Genomic DNA, 13,411 nt, shown 5'->3' on the forward strand with positions numbered 1-13,411 from the left:
CCCCCCAATATAAGATCCACAAATAACTACCTTATCTTTGAAAGACTACTCAAGAGATGGCTCTACCCCCACATAACCATCATACTCAAACTTAAATATACAGCATATCCCTCTGTATATAGCATTTATTTGGACTATATATGTGTACCTAGCTATGTGCATTGCTTTGTAAAATCGTGCATAAAAAAGTATGTTTATAAATATATAGGTATTCGTTAGTTCTACTTAACAAATCTACATATTAATTACAGTTATATTATTCTATGTTTAACATGTTTATAGGTGACTGCATAAACAAGTAAATAGTTATCATAGCTATTTATCTACAATTGCTTCACTATTGAATTACAAAAAAAGATATATAAACAAATACATTAACTTAAAGTACAGCAACACTTGAAAGTCTGAGTTTATTAAATACTACTTAAATATACATGTATTACCTTCCTTACACATATATACCTTCCATGTACTTATGTATCTTTATATTCATTACTTTACTTCTAATTCAGCATTTCCAATGCACTACCCTTTACTCAACCTATACGTCTCTCAATATAACCTCTACCTCCACTCTTTGACTCATCTCAAACCTCATTGTACTACTCTCGCCAATGCACTACCATACTTCTCACCCATATATATACCTCTCTCAATATATATTTTACCTCTACTCGCTGCCTCATCCCTAACCCTATTCTACTACTATGATCCACAAAATAACCCTTTCTAGACTCTTCCCTCTTTTACCCCTCCTTGCATCAATCTCATACCTCTTTTACTATTCAGATCTCCTAAACAAGACTTTCTGAACCCTTCCCTCTGACTCTTCCCCCTCGACCTCCCCTTTACTCATCCCAAACTTCCTCCTACTGCTATGAGCTCCAAAAAAAACACTTTCTAGACCCTTCCCTCTTCTATCCCTCCACTATCCTTTTCAATCAAACTACAGACTAACATGTCCAAATTAATTTCATATTTTCCTTTACTAATTACCCACTAGTCCTGTTTGAGTTCCGGAGTAGCATGCTACCTGCCAAAAAGCATTTTGACACCTGATCAGGGGTAGTAAGCACTATATAAATGCAATTACAATTACAATCTGGAGATGGTCTGCTTTTGCACACCTTTCCCTTTGTTCGCCCCCAGAGAACCCCACAAAATGATGTCTGGCCACCAAGCAGTTCCTGCTACAATCAATGTAAAAGTTCAGAGCCCTCTTTGTGTCTATGTGATGAAGCGTCTGTTTCTCTTTGTATGGATGAGGAGGGGCTAAGAAAGCTGACAAGGTAATATATTGTAGTATGTGGAAAAGCTTAGCAGCTTAATGGGGTAATGCTGCTTTGCATCTTAGCAATATCTTGTCTGGAAAGAAGGTTTTATACGGTTCTGGACAGGGAGTGCTTGTAAATCACTCTCACAACAAACTGCTGTTATTGTTATGTTATGCAGATGTGTAGAGTACACTATCTCCTGGTCCCGAACAGGTGTGAGTCTAGCCACAACTAGGGCATAGTGGGACTACTCAAAAAGTCAGGTCTTTCAGCTTCTTGCGAAATTCCAAAAGTGAGGAGGAGGCTCTTATGTATAGTGGCAGGTCATACAACTCTTTAGGAGCGTTTTAGGAGAAGGCTCAACAGCCTGATCTGGTTTTCCATTTGTGTGGGATGTGTGCAAGTAGGGGTCCAGACAGCGGAGGTTTCTGGGAGGTTTGTGAAAGCAGATGCAATTGTTGAGGTATTCTGGGCCTCTGGTATGTAGTGTCTTTAAAGAGTGGGTGAGGATCTTTAATTGTCCTCCATGTGAATGGGGAGGAAGTGGAGCTCCATCAGTTGAGATGTGATGTGAGTGCGGCATGGAAAGTTGAGAGTGATTCTGGCCACAGAGTTCCGAATGTTCTGTAGTCTTCTGGTGATTTTTGTATTTTCTCGGCTTAGGAAGTGTTCCTGTAGTCCAGCTTGCTTGTAACCTACGTATGTATGACTGTTTTCCGGGTTCTGATTGGGAGCGATTTGAAAATCTTCCTCAGCATCTTCAGGGTATGGAAGCATGAGGTGCTGATAACATTGTCGAGTTTGCTGTCAATGACGATCCCAAAGTTCTTGGCAGGGGTGGTTGAGAGTATGTCAGTCCTTCCTCTGTTAGCCTCCCAGTGAAGTCCCACAGTGATATGCTCTTCCCAAAGATTACGATTCAGGTCTTGTCAGTGTTCAGCTTTAGGCAGTTGGCCTTCAGTCAGTGGGCAATTTCAGTCATGGAGGCATTGAATTGGATCCAGATACTGGGCGTCTTATCAGTGAGGAAGAGAATCAGTTATGTGTCGTCAGCATAGGAGAGGAAGCAGATGATGCTGTCTAGAGGGATCATGTATGTGTTGAAGAGGGCCAGTCTCAGGCAGGATACTTGCAAAACTCCACAGATGAGGTTGTGGCGTCTGAGGTGTACGGTGTCAGGTTGACTAACTGGGTCTTTCCAGTCAGGAAGGAGCAGATCCATTGGAGTACGCGTCCTTGGATTCCAATGTTATGTAGGCACTGAATGAGGATGGAATGGGAGTCTGTGTGAAATGCTGCAGAGAGTTCCAAGAGGATGAGGGCCACAATGTTTCCTCGGTCCAGACTCATGTGGGTGTCATCTGTGGTGGTGTTAAGGGTAGTTTCTGTGCTGTGGTTGGGTCCGAAACCCAACTGAGCAGTTTCGAGAAGTTGGTGGTCATTGAGGTATTTGTTGAGGTGTCTTGATGATTTTCTCTAAGACCTTGTCTGGGAATGGTAGCAGGAACATCGAACTGTGGTTTGCGAGTGTTGAAGGGTTTCCAGAGGGTTGCTTCGGCAAATGGGGGACAGTTGTGTGTTTCCAAGAATCTGGGAGGTCGCAGAAGAGATGGAGGCATTCACACTGCATGTGAGCACGGAGCTGATGGGTTACAGTACTCTGGAGTAGGCATGGTGGCAGCAGAGGTCCGATGAGGTTGAAGTTGCTGTAAATGGAGTGATTCTGTGGCTGAAGAATTGAGAGAGATTGAGAGAAACACTTTCTTCAATGTAAACAATTGAAGAGGACAGCTGTGCATTTGCTCAAATGAGATGCACAACAGGAACATGAGAACTAGATTGAGGTCCCACTGGCCCATCACAAATGGTGTTAACGGGTACATATGAGTCAGCCCTTTTGAAACACATCACAACAGGTGATTTGAATAAGGATAGCTGATCAGGAAACCATAGGAAGGCCGATAGAGCCAACAGCCTTTAACTATCACCGCAGCAAGGCCTTGCTCAGCTATGGATAAACAAAACAGTTGTATATCACACAACTGGGCTTGCAATGGATGGATATGTTGGAATGTACACTAAACAACAATCTTCTCCCATGTTCTTAGTGGAGGGGTGCCTGGTTGCAAAAATGACACTCAATACTTCGAAAGGGAGGTCAAAGGTCATCAACTGTTGCTGCTCAATTTCCAAGCATGGAGGTATAAGTTGTGCAGGCTCAGGTGCAGGTTCCAAAGGATCAGTCTCATGTTCTCCTGAAGGAGTAGCTGATCAGAGGACAAATGTTCATGGCCAAAAGTTCTGAATACCACACTCCCCTTTCCCTATCCAGAGCCCTTAAGATGACTTAGACTTGGCCGTTCCTGATCTTTTTGAGAATCGTAGGCAGGAGAGGTACAGGTGGGACACATACAGGAGTTCAGAGTTCAAATCCAGACGAAAGGCATCTCCAAACAAGAAGTGCCTAAGGAACTCCAATACACAAAGGTTTGGACAGTGCACATGCTCTGCAGTGGCAAAAAGATCAAGCCAGGGTTCTCCTCATTGTTGGAAGATGGCCTGTGCCACTTCTAAGTGTAGCCAGCATTTTGATCCACTAGGCATTTCTGGCTGAGTTCATACTCCCTCTCTTTATAGGTCCTGCCAGGTGCTGCATGGCCAGGGAATTGCTCTGATGATTCAATCAGTTCAAGAGGCACAGGGCCTCCTGGCACAGGATGCATGACCCCACTCAGCTTTACTTTTTGCAGTACCACATGACTGTGGCATTGTCTGTGAGAACCTTCACCTGGTACCTCTTGATGGGCAGGAGGAAGCCTTTTGCTGCAAATTGAATCAACTGCAACTTCAAAAGATTGATGTGGAGACGGGTTTCCAACAGAAACTAGAGAACTCTAATCTCCATCTTTCACAGATGACCACCCCAATCCTGCAACGATCTATCCATCATGACTTTAAGCCATGGGTGGATTAGGGAGAAGGGTCTGACACCTGCCCAACTGTAGTCCATCCGCCAACACTGCATATCTTTTGCACTCTTTTCTGACACCTGGTTAGAAGCTGAAATGTTTTCTTGGTGCTGAGTCGACTGAGACTTCAGATCCCATTGCAGAGCATGCATGTGCCACCATGGTCTAGAAGCAAGATGCAGGAGGTCAAGAGGCCAAGAAGCCTCAGGGTCACTCTCACTGAGACCCAGGCCAAGGGTTGAAACATCAGGATCACAGCCTGTATGGCCTGAACTCATTGAGGCGGAGGGAAGGCTCAGAAGAGCACCAAGTGAGAGATGGCACCAATGAAGAGGTGTTTCTGTGAAGGAACCAGCTGTGGCTTTGGCACATTCATGGAAAATCCCAGTGATGTCACCAGATTGGCAGTCACATGGAGGCGATCCACAACCATATGAAGCGATCCCCCCTTCAACAACTAGTCTTAGAGGTATGGGAAGACTGATGCTCCCAACCTCTAAAGATGGACAGTTACCATCACCATTACTTTTGTGAACACCTGAGGGAGAGCACTGAGAACTGAATGTGCTAATGGCATACATGAAACCACATGTAGCGCCTGTGGGACTGAAGGATGGAAATGTGGAAATAAGAGTACTGAAGATCCAAGGTCACCTTCCAGTCTCCTGGATCCAGGGCACTCATAACTATGGCCAGGGTGAGCTTTTTGAACTACTTGTTCCTGAAGAAAAAGTACAGACATCAAGGATGGGAGGAAGGCCTCTGTCCTTCTTCTGCAACACATATTAAAAAGAGTAACAACCAGTCTCAACTTCTGATGTGGGAACTCTCACTATTACTCCCTTGTCCAAAATAAATTCCCCTTGCAAAATAGGCAACTGGTCATTAGGAAGTCAATATTGTTTAGAAGGCATGTTTGGAGGGATTGAAAGGAAAGGGAGGGTGCATCCATTTTCAAAAATTTAGAGTACAAATCTGTCTAATGTGATGCTATGCCATCTGTGGCGGGAATAATTCATCTGACCACCTACTGGGTAACTGCATTGCTGAAGGCACCTTAAAAGTGGTTTTGCAGCAGAGAGGGAATTAAATAGTTAATTGCCCCTATTTATTTTATTTATTTATAATGTTTTATATAGAGCAAACATGACCAGTGAGGGTATCAGCGCGCTTTACAGGTGATATGAAGTTAGTAGCAAGTAAGAAACAAGAGAACTGTCACATACATTAGAGAAGTACACACTGAGCAAAATAGCAAATTGAGGAAAGTAGCCTTCATAGGACAAGTCAATAGGAAAATATACATAATCCAACAGACGAATAATAATAATGGGTGAATATTAAGAGTCAAAATGTGTGAACCTAGAGCAGAAATGTGTATATTAGCAGTGAATTCACTTCTTTTTTGAAGGATGCGGTAAAGGGGATCACTCTAATTTCCGGAGGCAGGGAGTTCCAAATTTTTGGGGCAATGCCCAAGAAGGCTCTGTTGCAAGCTTTCTTTTGTTGAATATCTGTGGTTTTAGCAACAAGGTGCTGGTGCTTCTAGAGGATCTGCATCCACCAGTTAATGCACATGTTTGTGCCCAGTAGCTTGGTGTGCTGTAGTGTATGGCCTTGTGAGTCATGAAAGCAATTTTTAGTTGCATTCTTCCCTCATATGGTAGCCAGTTCAAGGATTTTAGATCCATGGGGATGTGTTTGTTTCCTTTTGTTCTTGAGTTTGGCAGCAGCGTTAAGAGAGGCCCTTAGAGGTGCCAGTTTGGAACTAGGAAGGCCACAAAGGGTTGCACTTCTATAGTCCAACCTGGTAATAACTAGAGCTTTGACCGCTGATTTGAGGTCATCATAGGGGAGGAAGAGTTTTAATCTCCTTAAAATATTAATTTGATAATTTGCTCCTTTGGTGGCAGTACTGATGTGCTTCTTCATGTTCAGGTAGTTGTCAAGTGTTATTCCCAGAGATTGTGTGGAGTCTATAATGTGTGGTGATGAGTTAAAGGAACTGCTGTGTAGGTGGTACCAGTCTAACAGAGTGTGCTGTAGCTTTACTCTCCTTAAAGCTCTCCAGGGATGAGTCTGTGTTTTCTCAGAAGAGACAATGCCATCTAATTCCATTGAATGCGAAGGTCCATTAGAGTTTGTTGGGAAAACCAAGTAAAGTTAAATCCAAACATGCTCTGGAAGCACCATGCTAGTAAAGACTGGCCTACCAAAGCAGTCAGTAGTGTCCATACCAAAGAGATGACATATTTAGGTGTGTCTTGATCATCCTGTATAATCTGTTGTAGGTTGGTCTGAAGGTCATCTGGGACCGCTGGTAAGATGTCAGCCACCATGTCCCACAACACATGTGAATAGCATTACGGAGGCTACTGGAGTCAACAGATCTGACAGCGAGGCTGGTTGCGGAGAACATGTTTTCGTCATACACCTCCTTGCATTTTTGTCTATCAGAGTGGTCAGAAACGCATTAGGGTTAAGCCCGATGGTAGAGCCTTTGATTACCAGGAGTTGAGTTCTGCAAAAGAAAAGCTGGGCCTCCTTGTTTTGAGCTGCATAGTATGTAGTTGAAGGTCTAAAATCTTTGTTGCTCTCCCTATGACTACTGCAAATGAGGCATAGGGTTTGAAGGTACTCCAAAAGGGGCCTAAAATTTACTTGGAAAGCCTGGACCTTCTGCAATGTCTCAGATGAACCCATAAACACAGGTTGAATCGAGAATCAAAGTCAGGAACAGTCCCGAGGTTGAAGACCGAGTCTGCGACTTGGAAGGATCACTGACAGAATATCAAAGTCAAAAATATTGTGTGGACGGAATATTGTGTCAAAAATATTGAGGACCAAAATATTGAGAAGGTAAGTGCAAATAGGTAAGTATATATTTTCTATTCTTAACTCCACATCTACGTACCTTAAAGATATATAATTAAAATACATATATGTACCTTGACGATATATATATATTGTCAAGGTACATATATGTTGTATTATATGCAGTAAAACTTTGCCTACCTATAGAAACTTACCTTCACAATATTTATGTCCTCAATATTTCTGACACAAATCTTTAGTCCCACGAAATTATCAACGACCGGGAACTATCTCACTAGTAGAGGCCAGTGACTGAGTTTGCATACATCCTTTCTTCAAAGTTTTTCCACGTTCAATTTATTTTAACTTACCAACATGCAAGAAAAACAATAAATATCCCAGCATGTATGCAGCCCTGAGTATGCAACTCCAGAAAATATCTATACTGTCAAGGTGTAGACTTCCACAACACTGTAAAATCGTGCATTTGCACAACAACTAACACCAAAAACATATGAATGTAACAGCTGGAGAATATTTGAGTCTTCTCCAGACTCAGTCCGCCCACCTTATTATTAGAGTATGGTGGAGATGCAATGTCACCGAGTACCCTCTTCTCCAGACTCAGTCCGCCCACCTTATTAAGGGTAGGGGTAGGGAAACGTCAGGTGTACCTGATGTAGTAAACTTTATGCCTCAGGTCATCGGAGGCAAGCCATCCATTTGCCCACCCGATTTAAAGTGGGAGGTCAGATAGCTGTTTTTTTACTGTCAGTCATCGCCAGGTATATCCTGGTGGTGAGGGACAGTAAAAATGAAATAAATATTACCCACACACCATGGGCGAAAACTCCCAAGTTGTGGAAGTCATTAGTTTTTAATGCTTCAAAAACAAACTCATGGTTTGTTTGATGTAGCGTTTGCTGCCAATGTATAGAGATTTCCGCTCGCCCGGCGGACATCTTTAAATTTGGCAGGTGGAGTAAAGGTAGGCTGGTGGGCCTAAATCCTCCACCACTTTGTACGCCTTTATTCCATCAACCAAAATCCCTAAATCAGACAACACACAGTATATGTATCTGGTGCCTGGTGTGTGGGTCTATAAGAAGAAAATAACCTTGCCCAGCTGAGCCTGTAAGATCATAGAGACAGCTCTGCCACCTATGTCACTGGCGTACCTTTTCGTTTTCACATCTGTGCCTGTTTAAATAGCTCTAAAACCACTTTATGTAACTGTGACTTTATGTGGGATGTACATTAGGAAAATCAAAGGAAATGAAAGTAGAAATAAAGATAAAGGTATATGTTTTGTACTTTCTAAAAATGGAAATAGACATCTTAAATGTTATACGTATATTGTTTTGTATGTCAATTAAACCAATGGATTTTACAGAAATTGCATGTAGAAATGCTTTAAAATGCATTAGTGAGTGTACCCAAAAGTCCAAGGGACAATGTGGCTCACCTGGCAGACCCTGTACTACTGGAATATTTCGTAAGTGCCCCACGGATCTGCTTATAAAACCATTGGCATTTTAGTCAATATCTTGGACACACATGCACTGTAAAATGTACCATTAGAGTCATTTGTTCAAAATATTCTCAGGGCATGGGCGTACCCTACGCTACCCCAACCAAGTCTTCTGATAGGGGAAGGGAGAGAGCCACGCTCATTGGCTTTGTTTGATCACTATTCGCAGTTTGGGGTGAATTTACGCCCCTTCTGTTAAAGAAGTCATCAGTCGTCAATGAATGGGCCAACATCATCAAACAAGAATGTCAAACGACGAGACAATGCCAAAAAAGTCTCAAGTGATGCATGCTCAAAATTTTTGAAGTAGCCTTTTAGTTCCTAAATATGCTCGTAGTCCCATGAAAACAAATTTGTCTATATTAAAGGATTTATCAACTAATAATGGACATTAAATGAAGTGAGCTGTAGATGTAACTGTTGTGCACACATTGTCTTGCAATCAGTGAGAGACTGGGTGATGGTCTGCAAATAACTGTATCAATCCTTCCAGTCCAATTTATCCTATAGTACTGATCAACGTTTCCAAGCAAAGAGCGAAAAACCACGGCCTTTGTCTTCTAACGGCAAGATTGCTAATGAAGAACTTAGGGGAATATTATCAAGCACGGCGTTAAAATGATCGCCGCTTTAGCGGCAGAAAACCGCCACTAAAGCGGCGATAATGGGCTTGATAATATGCCGCAGAGAATTCCAATAGAAGCCCATGTTGACACCAGAACCTGGGCTTCTATGGGAATTCTCAAAGGTATATTATCAAGCCCATTATCGCCGCTTTAGCCGCAGTTTTCTGCTGCTAAAGCGGCAATAATTTTAACGTCGTGTCTTGATAATATGCCCCTTACTTTCCACAGGAAAGAATTTTACTTATGTCAACTTCACATGGGTTTGGGAAAAAAGGTGCGATTTGTTTCCGATGACCTGATAATACCTTGATCTACCACATTAAAAATCTTATGTTCAGGAAAGGGAATCTTGTAAGATACAGACTAGCAACATGAGCATCTGCTGCACAGCTGCTCGATAATGTGATTTTGAAGTTATAAGTAACAATATTACCTTTTCTACAGAAAGGTGTAAACAGCTCGCAACAAAGTGTAAAAACTATTTGTTACTATTTACCAACCTATCACACCATTTATTTGAATTAAAGAACTTCCTTTAGTGTTTTATCCAAAACAGTAGGACTGGTTGGTTAACAGTTACTAAACTAATTTAAAACTTTTACACACCAGAGCATTATTTGTTGTGTAATATATACATTGTTGAAATTAGTGTACAATCTGCAAGTCACACATTCAAATCCCAGCAGATATGCCTTTCTACCTCTGACTTGGTAACACAAATGCTATTTATACACCTTTAGATCTCATTTTCAAATGCCAGTCCAGACTCAGATTTTTTTTTACCCAAATTTGATGAATTGCTTTTCAGCTCGGTAGTAATTAAACTATTTACTAACTAGCACCTCATAGGTTCGAACCTGGATTGTAAGATTTCATTATTTCTAGTTGTTACACAATAAGCATGAAACGATGAAAAATAATGTGCTACTGGATGATAGGGCTGGGAAGCGTCCAATCGAAAAGTACAATATAATGCAGGTGAGCCTACAATTCCTGTATGAAAATCTGTCTCTAATTTTCTTAATACAAGGGTCTTGTGCCAACCCTAGTCGCTTGTACTAAAGAAATGACGTAGCCGCTCAAATGTAATAACTTATAAGGGATGAGTTTGAACATCACAATGCCTGCTGCAGAACTAGCAAATCAGGGGAAAGGCAGGCCCCTAAGCATAATAAAAGCTGCACTTCAAAAAATGAAAACAAACCTTTTTTTTCCTTCTTCTGCTCTTTTTTCCAGATGAACAGTGCTAAGCAGAAAGGAGGTATTTTCCAACACACTTTTGCTAATCATAGGAAAGATAGCCTCTCTCTGCATTTGGGTTGCCACCTGGCTTTTTATTACCAGCATGAACAATATTTTAATATCCCAACTGATAGAAAAATTATGAAAATCACCTAAAGCCGGTATTTTTTTCCCTTATCTGTATATCGTTAAAATAGTTATTATAAGTAGAAAGCACTTTAAAATGTGTCCCAGAGCTGCCTTAATGATCCCTGATTGATAATTTAAGTTAACAATGACAGAAGGGCTATGTTAAAAATGAGAACAGATGATTTTTTTAAAGTTCTATTCAAGTATTGTGTAGGCCTTTGCAGTAGCCGAAAATGGGAACAAATGGTGGGTAGATTTCTCTTGGAACAATCGCAACCCTACTTTGAATGTTTCTACAAATTGTGAACTACAGCGTTTTTTAAAATCTGATTCATATTCAAATGGTTCTGATATCTTTTTGCAACAAATATCTACAGCTTTTTTGGTGTGTTAAATTTTGTACTAGAGATTCTAATTGTAATCTCCATTGTAAGAAACATCCTATCCTATTTATGTTGTTTGTGGGAAGGTTTGTGGTGTGACCGTGCATTATAAGGAATAAAGAGCCCCCACCGTATATTATAAAGATACTGCATGTCACCTTGAAGTTCCATGACCTTCTAAAGCACCTCTCCTCTATATGGTCACGGAACCCATTGCTGAATTGCAAACATCCTTTCAATGTATAGCAGGGGGGTACTCTATGCCATACATTACACAGAGTGATGAAAATCACTTCACTTCAGTCTCAACTAGACAAGAAACACCAACAAACTCTGATATGAGGTAAAAAGGAGGACATTTAATGCACTCACTTAAAATAAAACTACCCTACTCCATAACACCAATAGAATGAGTATCAACTGAGTTTTGACCAGTCAGCACATTGATGCACAGCAAAACATTGAAAAGGAATAAAATATATTGATCTATTTTTCAACACATTTGGTTCTCCTCTCCTGCGGTCTTACCTGGGGGTTGTCCATGTACCATAGGAGAAAGTTGGCCTTGGTGTCCAGGATGAAGTACCTACGGAGAAACCTGCCACAGGCTTCATTGTCCTCTATGTCCAGGAACCCACAGATTCGGTTTTGCCGATCCACGTAAGGCATTCCTGTTTCCTTCTAGCATTACACTGTGGAAAAGAACGTGTCACCAAATTAGCATTGCCTTTTCCAAATTGCAGACTGTGTACATAGTAAATTAGGTTTAAATGGCTATATGTTAAGAATGCAAATTGCTCTTAGATCTGAAAATTGCCATATATTGTTTCACATGAAAACCAAAAACTCATCAGTAATGCTAACAATGGCATCAGGGCCAAATCTTGATCAGGATTGGGCACCAGCAAAATTGACTATTACTGCAGTTCACGCTTGCATTAGGGTTCTTAGCCTGTAATAATTTCAAACCCCTAACTTCACCCCAGCACCATCTTCAACGTTCATGATACAAACAAGCTCTCTCCCTCCAGTACCAGGCTGGCTGTCTCACACCGAGGAGTTCTTAACACTGGGCCTCCTATTGCTTCTCACTTTAACTACTGTTCCTGGTTATTTTATTCTGCCACTTCCACAGATTTATGCATACCCATGTCCATATACCATTTCCGTTAGAAATCTCCAGCTGAAGAGGGTGGAAGTGAGCATGCTCCACGAATGTGGCAGAAGAGCCAAGTGGCATTCAGGCCCCTTGGGATTCTCTGCCACTTAGCTCTTTGCATTGGGGTTTTTGGAGGGAGAATGGTTCTGCTGATGTGAAATTGAGGTTCCATCAGGGAGTCTTCTAGGTGGGCAAGCACTTCACATTGTGCTGTTTCTGTGTGGCAATGCCCTCTAGATGTTTTAAAGCATTAGGAATAACTATGATGCCAGCGATATGAAGCGGCTAGCAGAGACAAGATCCTCACCACTTTTGATTGGTGGTGAGCCAGCAGGAGGACATGCGTCTAGCTTCCTGTACGAAAGACATCAGGAAGAACACATTGCGGCAAACATTGCACTAGATAAGTTGCAGCACTGAGCTCTGTGGCAATGGAAGATGGAAGTCAGGAAGGGGCTTCTCGAAGGATAGACAACGGCTCTATGTGATTATTTCTCAGAATCAGCACTTCATGAAGAAGGCTCTAGATAGACAAAGCAAAGATCTTATTGGGGATCCTCGGCCAGTACAGGTCATACCTTAAAAGCAACATTCTTCCTGCTTCCCTCTTCTGGAATATCTGTTGAGGGACCAAATGCTCACTCCACAAGACCCTGCCTTAGTATCCATGACAGAATACTAATTAAAAGAGATTGGTACATAGGGCCGGACTGGGAACCAAAACCGGCCCTGGCAAAGTGCTCGGCTGGAATCCCCCCCCCCCCCTCCCCCTCCTCCCCTGCCCCTGGCTATGCTGCAAAAACGGCCCTGTATCAAAAACGGCCCCTAGGGGCCAAAAACCGGCCCCCACCACTGGGGGATTGCACGGTGCCCACTACGGCCAGTCCGGCCCTGTTGGTACAGACTGATTTGTTTCAAATCTGGTCGTACTAAGCATGAAGGTCAGAGGAATGAAGTAACAATAAATCAGATTTCCTCACTCAAAAACTGCAGAATTATTTCATGATTTCTTTAGATTCCGGTTACAAATGCAGAGACACAAGGAAAGTAACATTGGGAAATTCGAGACTAAAGTGGCTTCTATGAAACAAACTGTTGGAAAAGATTGTGGTGTTACAGTAGCAGTTTGCTGCTTTTACACTGCATGACAGGTTCTCTGATTCAGATGGAAAATACAACTGAGACAAGCATTGGTAAAGTCTATAGATCTCAGCTTGCCAGCCTGCAAACTCATGCATCAAAATGCTTACATGTGCATGTCTGCCAAAGTTGAAATGGGATTCC

The 13,411-nt window shown here is 41.9% G+C and overlaps 1 protein-coding gene across 2 annotated transcripts in view; it reads right to left on the bottom strand.

Annotated features, from left to right (window-relative positions):
* PLEKHA2 (pleckstrin homology domain containing A2) overlaps positions 1 to 13,411 on the bottom strand; it is a 571,168-nt gene that overhangs the window by 279,372 nt on the left and 278,385 nt on the right. For both annotated transcript variants that reach the window (XM_085634579.1, XM_085634580.1), the window contains one exon: positions 11,497 to 11,660. In XM_085634579.1, coding sequence (XP_085490705.1) covers positions 11,497 to 11,637 — 141 coding nt within the window. In that variant the 5' untranslated portion in view covers positions 11,638 to 11,660. The remainder of the gene's footprint in view (positions 1 to 11,496; positions 11,661 to 13,411) is intronic.

Source organism: Triturus cristatus, chromosome 11 (assembly GCF_964204655.1).
Source record: "Triturus cristatus chromosome 11, aTriCri1.1, whole genome shotgun sequence".
NCBI classification, from domain to species: domain Eukaryota; kingdom Metazoa; phylum Chordata; class Amphibia; order Caudata; family Salamandridae; genus Triturus; species Triturus cristatus.